Genomic DNA, 12,425 nt, shown 5'->3' with positions numbered 1-12,425 from the left:
CAGTTTGGTGATTTCTAAGCATATAGTGAGATGTGTGTCTCATGTTAATACCCAGTCGTTTTTATCAGTAACGATCCCGGAGCCGCGCATCGATAACGCAATGTAGCGTTGAGCCTGTGGGAAACCGCGAAAGGGGGTGGAGTTCAGCTTCTCCCACTTTCCCGGCGCTCCAGTGTGAGTGCACACACAGCTCTCACCGCAAGCGCGTACTTTCGCATTCCTCTGCGCTCTGCAGTATCCCCGCTTTCCACCAGTCTGCCTGGAATTGTAGAGCGCATCGCAGCTCAGTTCTTCCCCATTATTCTCTGTCCGCTCGCGGTGTTTCTGCGTTAAATCCTTCGTTGCAAAGTGAAGCTGCGGGAGGCAGTCAGCTTCCCAGCGTCCATGGAGGGAGACGGGATGGACAAGCTGGAGCGCATGGCCTCCGTGTGCGAGTTCGACCCAATCACAGGAAACATCCCCGCCACCAAAGTGGAAGTCAGTGTCTCATGCAGGTACGTGAAGCTATAACCCTCACGCTGAAAGAGAATTTCATAATTGATTGATGGAAAATCTTTACCCTTTATCTTTAATCCCATCTTCTGAAATTACATCTAATATCTAACTATCTCTTTATATAAGCTTGTTAATTCAGGTGTTAATATGCACTGTTTAGTACCTGTATGCATTGTTCGATTATCAAAAACCTTGAGGTTACAGGAAGGCTATGGACTATGTACGCTGTAGATGTTCTTTCAGGAGAATAATTGGTCAATTAAGAAGAAGCTGGTCCACAATAAGGCATAAGTGAAGTATGTGTGCGTTGAAGTCGTACAGTATCATGGCTTTATCCTGATAAAAACCTTGCTTATTGTTGTTTTATTCACACTAAGGCATATTGATGTTTCCGTAACTACACTCAAACTAATCTATACAAAATATCTTGTATCTCTTTTACAATAAAGGCAAAATAATATAATAATAACCCTTTCATTAAAGGTGTGTAAAGAAAGCTTTTTAACTTTTTTTCTTAATGCGCACTGAATATTTGGTATATAGGAACAAATAATTCATGTAATAACAATAAAAAAATGAGCTGTGCTCCCTTCAATAATTATTCTTAGATGCTCATCCTGTGTGGACAAATGGCTTTGATATTTATGAGCCTGATAACAACACACTTTCCGCAAAGCTCACTGGGATCATTGAATATAAATACACTCCATCCCAGAGGGGAAATAGAATATTTTCTCCTGTCCCATTTTTGCACTATATATTATGTCTGCATACACTGTGTGGAACCAGATAATTGCAGATCAAACAAATTTCCTCTATGGCACATGTGTCTACATGCAGCATTGAATTTGTTTTGATAGTTACGTATCTTACCCCATCTTGCACCCTTGATGGTAGGATGCAGGTAATAATACCTTCAATTAAAAGTCTTGATAAATTTAAGAGATGGGGTAGATAAGAAATTCAATCTCATTCATGCTGCCTTGCTATCAAGATCTCAGTCAGACAAATTGCATAAGGTGGGGCGGGCTGGTGGTGTGTGCTTTTTAATCATAATGGGGAGAAATGGAAGCAGCTGGCAGCTTTAAACTTACATAGGCACTGTAGGCACTTACATAGTGAATTATGCATTCCAGTTCACATTGAACTTAACAATAATTGTTGAATCAAACAACAAGACTACAACAATAAGAATGCAAATAATTAATTTGGTTTAATAAACTGACCATCTTAATGCACACTCATAATTGGGATACCACTGATAGAGCACAGCTTGATGTAATTTGACTGGAATAATAAAAATCATGCTAATAAAAAATACTAACCAAATAGAGAGGTTGTTTTATAGGAATCACACCATCACCATCTCTGGAAACCTGCATTTTTGCCATTGGGGTCCAGGATTCCATGAACTTGTTTCATGTAATTGATTTTGTGCAAATAAAGAGCCTGGAGAAGATATTCTCACAAGGCTTTTTTGTTACATAGTAAGACAAGGCATATTTTGGCAGTAATTATGCTGTGCATTCAAGGAGGTTCAAATACACAAGGAATGACAAGCGTAAGATATTAAGAAAGTTTTGGATTTATTATCTTGTCAAGCATATGCACATTCCAATGTATTTTAAAATTCATTTTAATTATGAGCTGAAACACATCAAGCTGAAATATTACTTTAAAAGTTCTTGCATTTGCAGTTTTTAAGTTTACATTTTGAACCAAACCACTGTAAACCTCCCTTCAGACAATGACAAGTACAGTACATATATCTAGTCACATGTATGCTGATTCTGGTGAATGCAGCGTTCATGTGGAACTAGCTATACTATTATTTGCTGTGAATATAGAAGCAGGGAGTAAATAATTCATGGGGTCCTTTCTGAATGTAAACTCTGTTTTCTAGTGATCAACACTGAGCTTTTTGTACTTTTGTTGGATTATTCCACTGTCTTATACTTACAGAAAAAATATTTTATCTATTGCCACACAGTGTTTTTTTTTTTTTTTACTTTTTCCATGTGGAAAAAAATGTAATGCTGTATTAAGATCTTTCTCCTGAAAAGTTTCAAAGTAAAACACTTAGAAAAAAAAAAAAAACAGAGATGTCAGCTATTCAGTAGACCCATAATAAAAAAGACATGCACAAATGGTAAGCTAAGAGATCAAGACCCTCCAGATGACTTTAAACCCAATGCGAGTCCTTAGGATCTGAGTATTTGTACCATTCCTTAGTGCCCTAAAATTTAACATATCAACCCTTATCTGCTATACAGAATCCCACCACCTACCAAATGCCAACCTTGTCATGTCTATGCATTGTATAGCTCAGAGAAAAAATACCATGACAAAGACATTGCGATGTTCAAGAGCTGTTTTTATATTTAGTCTATGTTATTGTTCCCTTTTGCTTGAATTTCAAATGAAAATGTCAGTTCATTCAAATACTCAGTAATATCTCCACCTCTGGCTGATTTTAGGACATAGAAATCCTTAGCAGTGACAAATGTCAACACATCCCTTAAGGTGTCTCTCCTGCGTTACTTTTCTGCAGTATTTTATCAAAGTGTGTGCTATAATTTTCCTATTACACAGAGTCTGATGCAATTATGGGCAATAAGGATATAACCAAACCATATTTTAATTTCAGATTGAACAGATGTGTTCTAAACTGTTACATATATCACATTTGAAGGACATTCAAGTCAAACCGGCACTTATGATTGTGCAGAATAAGAGAACAGAGTTATGAAAAAACCATAATCCCCTGCTACACTAATGCACTTATCACAGCATTTCACTAGTGCTTGGATACCATCAAGACAGAAAGTTTTCTCAGTACATCAGAGCCATGATGGGACTGTGTGTTTCACAATGCATTTTGATTCATACACAATGCCAACTGTTAAAAGCGCTATACAAATAAATTGAATTGAATTGAAATTGAATTGATTTTAAAACCCTGGCCTCCGAGCCACCTCACCTGCGATTGTCATTCATAGATGTAGGCCCCTTTTTAAAAAGTATGCACCATAAAAAACGTTTCCTGTAGCCAATACTTTCATTGCCATACTATGCTTCAAATTTTCTGTAAATGTCAGGCAGTTTTTTTACCTTCATTTACAAAAAAAGAAAAACACCAGTACATTACAATCCCCATATATTAGAATAGTTAATGGATTTTATGTTTTTAATTTTTAATAAAAAACAAGCCAAAAGGTTTTACAGTGCATTTGATTGTGATATCAGGTGACAGGGATCATGTACTGTAGAATGCATACAGATATGTTCAAATGTAAGATTTGTACTTTTATGTGGGTATGTAATGCCTTATGAAACTTGCAAGTGGTCAAATCTCAAATTACTATGAATGTGCAGGAACAGAGGCATAGAGACATAACCAAAATTCTTATAAGGGGTTTACTAATGTTGTGTAAAACTGACTACAGGCACCACACTGACATTATTTACTTATTATGCTTACAGTGAAAGTTAGAACAACACAGCTGAGGGATTTCATTACATCTTCTGGCAGATTCTTGTGTCTGAAACTGCAGCCTCTTGGCTGCTTCTGTCTTGACCTTGCAGGTGTGAAGAATCAGGGAGCTTGCCTCCTTTTCCTGCTTTACTTTGTTTACTGTTACTGCAGTGCTGTGCCTTTGCTCAACCGTCTTCTCTGCTTCACTACCTGAGTCACATTACAAGTAGATACTTTTTGCTTTTCACTTCTATCTGTGTAATGGATATGAATTTGATGTGAGAGCTAAGAAAGGATATCGTTTGACTGCTTTCTGTGGCTCTGTTTGTGAGCATGATGCAGTGGTAGTGCTAATTATCCAATGGTTTAATTGTATTCAACAGCACAATGCAAAATGTATAAGGGTGCCTTCAACAAATCAAGGAAATGTCATTAGTTATTTCCCATATGTGACTGAGAGCTACAGTCTTCCCTCAGGGGCTAATTTTTTAATCAAGTGGACACTGAACTTTATCATTGCTTTAAAGAACCTTTAGGGTTGGGGATAATGCAAGTTGATAGTGCCCCAGTGCTTTCTAGAGACATGCTTTGTTCTTTGATACAGTGATGAATTTCACTCTGATTGGTTCTCATTCCATGTTCAGGGCCTGTCTTTGATCTTTTGAACTCATGTTTTCTTTCACATGCTTTTCATACATTGTTCCTAATGTTTATAACAACAGTCTTTCCTTTCCTGTTGCAATAATGTGAATAAACTAATATTAGTTACACATTCTGAACAACAAAAATATTCTTCTACAGTGCTGTGGAAGAGTATTTGCCCCTTCCTGATTTGATGATGATTTAATTTCTTAATAAGCTGTCCAAACCTCCCTGGCTTATGTGAAAAAAGTAATTGTCCCCTAAACCTAATAACTGGTTGTGCCACTCTTGGCGGCAACAACTGCAATCAAGCATTTGTGATAACTGGCAATGAGTCCTCGCTGTGGAGGAATTTTGGCCCAAACTGGTGGGGTTTCAAGCATGAATGGCCTGTTTAAGGTCATGCCACATCATTCCAATTGAATATAAGTCAGGGTGTTCCAAAACCAAACAATCCTAATTTATTATATATTTTTTAACCATTCAGAAGTAGACTTGATGGTGTGTTTCAGATTATTGACTTGCTGCATAACCCAGGTGTGCTCAAGCTGCAAAGCAGACCCAGACCATCAGTCTACCACCACCATGTTTGACTGTTGGTATGATGTTCTTTTTATGAAATGCTGTATTAGTTGTAAACCAGATGTAACGGGACACACACCACACCTGGGTTCATTTATGAGCTCCTGAGTGAGTTGTCGTTCTGCCCTAGAAGTAACTGTAGTAGGCTGGTCACTCCTGACAAGGTTCACTACTGGTTCCAAATTTTTTCCATTTGTGGATAATGGCTATCACTCTGGTTTGCTGGAGTCCCAAAGCCTAAGAAGTTGTTTGATAACTCTTTTCAAACTGATACAATTGTAATCATCTTGTTTCTTATCTTTTATTGAGATTTTTACAAAAAAAAAAAAACAACAAAAAAAAAATCAGGAAGTGGCAAATACTTTTCAACAGCACTGCATATAATTCTTCACTGCAGTGGTAAACGAATAAATAAGCAGAACATTGTTTTATTGCAAAGATTGATCATACATAATGACCTTCAAATTTCTCTTGAGAATATACAGTATGTATGGTAGTAATTGTCCACATTTTTCATCTAGCATCCTACAGTGCACCTGTTTGTGTGTTCGTTTAACTGGTGATTTATTTAGAACTCTATAAAACATACAACCTTTTTCATTTCCAAAAAAATGTTGAAGTTAGACTGCCTTAAAAACTAGAACAATCTTAACAGAACTTTAAGTCTAAAAGCATCCAGTATGTATATATAAATGCATGTAGATAAGTGTACTATTATGTTACATTATGGGAGTTCTCTCCACAGAGTGGAGAGGGTGGAGAACAGGTCCTACGTAGCATGACAAAGCTGCTTTATCTAAAGGAAATTAAATCTAGATGTTGACTGCTGGTTGACTGCTGGCACTTAGTAAGCAGTGGATCTGTCTTTTCCCCTTATGAGCGTCACTCATCTAGGTTATGGTGAGTAAACAACCAGATGGTAGGAAGCAGCATCTGTTGGAAGAAACGATGGGCAGGGTGAGGCTGGGGTAGTCGTTAATAGAGCTGACAGATTGTATGTGTGTGTTCTTTTGGGAACACTCTGAATATAAATGTGAGCTTGTGCACCCAAGGGTTTAGACCTAACATTGTGTTGCTTTAAAGAAATGTAAGTAATAATGCTTCTTAGTACCAGTCCTGTGTGAGGATATATAAATGTTGCAGATCCAAAAATTGATTTGGGAGAATTTAGGCCTAGATTAATCTGGAATCTGATCACAAGCCTTATTTTAGCGTAAGAGCACAGTACTGCTATCTTTACTCATGTCAAAGGATGGTAATATGCTTGATATTATGAGGAAAAAAACTGAAAATTAAGAAAATCAGTAAAAAAACAAACAAACAAAAAAACAACTATTTGAATTTTAAATTCTTCCTAGCTTATACATTAAAATAAAACTTGACTTACTGTATATTAATTACTGTTTCTCACTCCAAAAATAAAAATTTCTTTCTTTATTTATTTTTATTTGTTAGACATAATAAGCACATGGATTATTCCTAACCACTATCAATTTATATAAAGAATCTTTATGAATATAACTCTAAGAGTATTTCATAATCATATTCAATACCATTTACATTCACAAGCATTCACAGTTATGAAACAGGGTAATGACTAATAAATATTTGTATCATATGATTGAAAATGAAGTGCGCTACAATGGAGATTGCATTTTAATTGCACTGCACTATATGCACTATACTTGGGTATACTGTTCCTCCATGGTTGTTGATTAGTTGCTAAAGTGCTGACATTGTTGTTTTGCTAAAACCTCTTAGTAACTCACTCACTCACGTACAGTATACATGATTGCTGGGGGCCTGGACTTTATCCCAGGAGACTCAAGGCATGAGGAGGAGTACACCTTGGACAGGGTGACAATCCATCACAGGGCACACACACACACACTCACACGCTCATTCATACACTGTGGGCAATTTGGGAACACCAATTAGCCCAATCTGCATGTCCTTGGACTGTGGAAGGAAACCGGAGTACCTGGAGGAAACCCACCAAGCAGAAGGAGAACATGCAACCTCCATGCACACAGACCACAAAGAGGGAATTGCACCTGGGCCCTGAAGTTGCAAGGCGACACTGCTAATTACTGCGCCAATGTGCCGCCTAGTTAATGAAACCTCATAATGGGAATTCCCTTTCTGTCAGAGTGGAAAAGGAATCACCATCTCATTTAAATATCTTATTAACATTCTGACATGATGGTAGGACTCAGCTCATAATTGTCTGGGCTGCCCATCCTTTGTGCTCCCTTGAGGAAACATTCTGGTTTTCTTAGCCTCAGCCTGCCCTGTGATTCATACAGCATAGACTAAATCAGCTTAGTGACGAACCCAATTCTGGTGAATCTCTTTTTAAAATCCAGACAAGAAATAGAATCTTGTTTAATGTTGGACCCTAAACTTTGACTTTCAATGCAGTCAATTCTAAAATTCACTGTCTGCTGGTTAGCATTTGATCAATTATTCCTAATTGTTCAATTCTCAAATCATGCATTATGTCCCAAGTAGAAAAAAAGTATGCTAAGAATATTAAATCCTAACATGCCAAAGCATACCTAAATGTATTTGCAGCCAGACTAATTACTAGTATACTTGAAGTTTGTTATTTTGGAACAACTAATTTTGTACTAAGTGTATTTAAGTTGTAATTAACTTGTACGTGTAATTTAAATTCTAAGTGAATTAAGTATACAGTACTTAGAGTACTTAGAGTACAGACACTTAAAGTATATGGCTGTGTGTGTACTAACATAAATACCTGACAGTAATTAATGAAATTTAAGTATGTATTTAATATATTATAAATACATTACAGCTATTTTTTTTTACTGTGTTACAAATACATGATTAATATACTATGAGTATATTCCTGTTGCAGCAGTAGCATGCTGTTATACTTCTGGTCAATTACAAATATTAAAAAAGGACACTTTGTGGTTAATACAAATATACTTTATTGTATCATACAGTCCATACAACCTTCCATACTAAAGTACTGCAAATGTATTACCAGTACAATAAAGGTGCTTACTGTAGGATAATTTACAAATGCTAAATGCATTTTCTACACTATAACATATTTTTGAAAAACATTACATCAGTTATTATTAGGCAGATTTTATTCATGAGTTCAACAGATTTAATTTGCACAAGGTTACAAAAAAGCACTACTATAGTTTATTTGTGTTCAACAAAACAACAGGTTGTCTCAGACAAACAAAAATTTAAACTGTCGTCTGAACAAAGACAGACATTAGTATTATAATATACAGGTACAGTATTATTTAAACCTGGGGTGTTAATTCCAGCTGTCACAGAGACTGAAAACAGGCCAAGAGCGCGCAGAAGAGTGAGAGAGAGTGGAAACTCTCCACGAAAATGAGTTTCGGCACGAGAGAGTAGTGCACTAAATATAAGCATTAATGAAGTACGAATAAGTACATTTAAATTTTACTGAAAATATACTGAGATGTATATTAAAATTTGTATTCTAATGTATATTTTTTTGTACATTTGTAAAATGATTATTTCAAGCATATTTAAAAAAAAATACTAAATTTAAATAAAAATTCAAGTTTAAATAAGTGTGCTGGAAATTAGACCAACCTTTCACTTAAAGTACAGTATATTTCCCTATAATACATTTTTGGAAAGTGTACTATAATACCTAAAAAAAAGCATGATGTTAGTATACCTTTTATATATTAACTGATGGTACAACTTTTGTTAGTATATTTGCAATGTACTATTGAAGATTTTAATATATTTGTAATACACTAAAGTGTATTTTTTTATACTGGGGTGTGTTAAATCAATGAGAGATCAATGAGAGATGCTGAGAAGGTTGGAGTTTGTTTTGATTGTTCTGTCTGAAATAGCTTCTCCAGAGTAAGGGTGCCTATTACAGTGCCACTGGGTTTGTGGAGAGTGTGTATAGAGGGGAATTGAATTGCAGGTCCAGGGGTGTGAAACTGCTGGCTGTTAAGGCGAAAAGAAGTTTTTAACATAAAAAATGTGTTCTAATATTTTTCCATCAATTTATCTAGTCAAGCAGGAAATAATAGAAAAAAATCTGAAAAGACATTTGTGTGAATTGCTGTATTGTTTAGTTTTATCTATGTTGTCTAGTTCATTAGGTTGCTTGTTTAAGCGCCTTCTATACTAGTTATGAGTTCTGCTCTCATCTTTCTAAGCAAACCCTGCTCCATACAAGCCATAACCTAAACAAGACATAACCTGCTATGTCCCATGTCATTGAGGATGTTATGCCCATCCTACCTGAAGGCTTTTAAAGACTTCATGCTGACACCACCTGCTGACTTTTGTCGACAGTGTGATAGCTTCACCAGTTGGCTTAGAGGACGTCATGCTGTGGTTGCCTGTGGACTTTGAGGACATTGTGTTCCAATGTGGCTGGTAACTATGCCAAATTTCAGGACACCAAACTCTAGCCGAGGGCCCCATCCAGTACACCAAACAGCAACCCACTGACCACAGCAGGCTCCTGTTTGGCAACTGTGTGAAATTCTAATATGCCAAGCACTAGCCTGGTGCCTAAACTAGGTTTCTGTCTGTTGCTAATGCCTGGCTCCAGTACACCAAACTACCAATGCAGCTCTGGTCTGACACCTTTGGCAGATTCCAGCAACTAAACGTCTTTCATTATTATTATTATTATTATTATTATTATTTGCCAGTCTCAGTTTATAGTTCACAGGTTCAGCAACTTATTCATACTGTAGTTCAGCTACATTAGTGTCCTTGTCCTAGTGTCCTGATGTCAGTAATAAAATCTGACATGCTGGTTCCCTTTCAAAGGCTACACTTGATGCTGCGTGAAAACGCTATGGGAATATCTTTTCATGTTGCCGGTTGTGAAGCATGTGTGTACCAAACACGCCAAATTTTGGCTTATATAACCTCGGTCAGGTGACGTCATCTGATTAGACGCACCTGCAGGTTATAAATAGGAGTGAACCAGCAACATTCCTCAGATCTTTTTCTTCACCGCAATGTGCGCGTGTGTCAGCAAAAGCATACTAAAATATAAACAAGCAGAATTAAACTTATAAAATTAATAAAAATCACCAGATAATATGGCGAAGTTTAAGGTTACTGTAGATGTCCCCCTCCTTGCAAAAACTTCCTTTCGGAGGGCGATATGCATACGTGTTCTTCTTCGAATGTTTGGGTGAAAAGCACGCTCTCGAAGGGCTTAATGGAGAGTGTGAGCACTGTGATCTTCTCCCCATAAAGCTGCTTCGTGCGCGTCGCATTCTTTAGGGAACCACGAGCCACGCTGCACTCATAGGGATCACAAGCAGATTTGGCCGAGGCACGAGAAACGGAGTCCCTCCTTTCTCTCGCCCTCTCCCCCGATTCCAAAGTCTCTTCTTCCACTTCACGAGTGCACTCCGGTGCTTCTCGTGGGTGTGTTGAAGAGATTCGTTCTCCTTCTTCTGTGGAAATGGAAGTAGCTTCCTCAGAACGATCGTCTAAAGATGATAGAGAATACGAGTAAGCCTTTTTCTTCGCGTATTTTTGTACCATCGACTTCGTTTTATTCGAACATCGTTCGAAAAAGCACGAGGTTATGTGGTGATGCCCCAGATAAAAAAGACGCTCGCGGGCTATCTCTCCCCTGGAACATCATTCTCATTAAAGAAACCAACACTTCCCTCCAAGCCGTGTAGAACTTCTTCTACCTACCTCTAGCGTTCCACGCAGCAGGTCAGGCCGGCGCTTCCTTGCACACCATGGCGGTTTTGCAGGCGTATCAGGCTGATCTGCTGAAAGATTTGAGCATGAGCGGCACACTGAATCACAAAGCATTGAATGAATTACGCCGAGCTACTGATTTAGCAGCCCGTGCTATCGGCCATTCTATGGCATCCTTGGTGACCGCTGAAAGACACCTGTGGTTGAATCTGACAGGCATCAAGGACAAGGATCGATCATTCCTCCTTGATGCCCCTGTCTCACCTTCCGGCCTATTTGGCGACACTGTGAATTCCGTCGCCACTAGGTTCCGAGATGGTAAGCTGTATGAACAGGCTTTTGGGAAATTTCTCCCACGCCATGCTCAAGAGTCGAGGCCTTTGGCTACCCAGCCTAGACCAGATCTGATTCTCGCCAGGCGAGAAGCACAGAAGGAGAGTGTCAGCAGCCGGGCACCCCCTGTACGGACTGGGGTACGGCTCGTCGCCCCTCACAGGCCGCCTCCAAAAGATCAGATCGCCGCAGTGTCTTCTTTTCAAAGTCCTGAAAGCCTACAAGCCCAGGACTGTGGGGGTGATCCCCCCCTGGGGAGCAGCACGCAACGCTCTTTCCTATAAGAGCATGCCCCCCCGGACACCCCCAGGGGGTTGGTGTTTAGTTTCCGCCGCCAGCGTGGAAGCTACTGCCAGGCATATCTCCCTGGGTGCTAAAGACTGTAGAGAAAGGCTACAGGATTCAGTTTGCTCATCGCCCTCCATGTTTCAACGGCGTGGTCTATAATTCCGTGATACTGGAAAGGGCGCATCTGCTGAACTCCGAGGCGTTGCTGGAGAAGGGAGCCATAGAACAGGTTCCTCCTCCAGACAGGGAGACAGGCTATTACAGTCGTTATTTTCTGGTCCCCAAGAAAGGCGGGGGGCTGTGTCCGATTTTGGATCTTCGCGGGCTGAACCGCTATCTCAAAAAATACAGATTTAAAATCTTAACCATCAAAATGATTGTCTCGCAAATCCATCCAGAAGATTGGTTTGTGACGATAGATTTAAAGGACGCATACTTTTACATAAAAGTTTTGCCACAACACAGGAAGTTCCTAAGGTTCGCTTTCGGGGAAGAAGCTTACCAGTATCGGGTCCTTCCATTCGGTCTAGCTCTGTCACCCCGCACATATACAAAATGTATGGATGCAGTCCTGGCTCCCTTGCGACTTCAGGGCATCCGTATTTTCAATTACATAGACGACTGGCTAATCCTGGCCCAGTCTCAGCAGCTAGCGCTCCGACATCGCGATGTGCGTCCTAGCTCATCTCCATTCCCTGGGTTTGAGACTCAACTCTACCAAAAGCGTTCTTGTTCTGGCTCAGAGGACAACATACTTGGGTGTCAGATGGGATTCGATCACTATGCGGGCATCCTCAGCATCCTCAAGGAAATCAATGCTAATGACAGACGCTTCCCTTACCGGCTGGGGCGCGGTCTTGGATGGCCGTCCAGCCCAAGGGTGCTGGAG

General features: G+C 39.1%; 1 protein-coding gene across 2 annotated transcripts in view; it reads left to right on the top strand.

The window, feature by feature from the left end:
• Positions 1-211: 211 nt before the first annotated feature.
• cpne5a (copine Va) overlaps positions 212-12,425 on the top strand; it is a 96,235-nt gene continuing 84,021 nt past the window's right edge. For both annotated transcript variants that reach the window (XM_053503915.1, XM_053503914.1), the window contains exon 1: positions 212-494. In XM_053503915.1, coding sequence (XP_053359890.1) covers positions 385-494 — 110 coding nt within the window. In that variant the 5' untranslated portion in view covers positions 212-384. The remainder of the gene's footprint in view (positions 495-12,425) is intronic.

The sequence above is a fragment of the Clarias gariepinus genome, chromosome 9 (genome assembly GCF_024256425.1).
Source record: "Clarias gariepinus isolate MV-2021 ecotype Netherlands chromosome 9, CGAR_prim_01v2, whole genome shotgun sequence".
Lineage (NCBI taxonomy): Eukaryota > Metazoa > Chordata > Actinopteri > Siluriformes > Clariidae > Clarias > Clarias gariepinus.
This window is presented reverse-complemented; position numbering and strand designations above follow the sequence as displayed.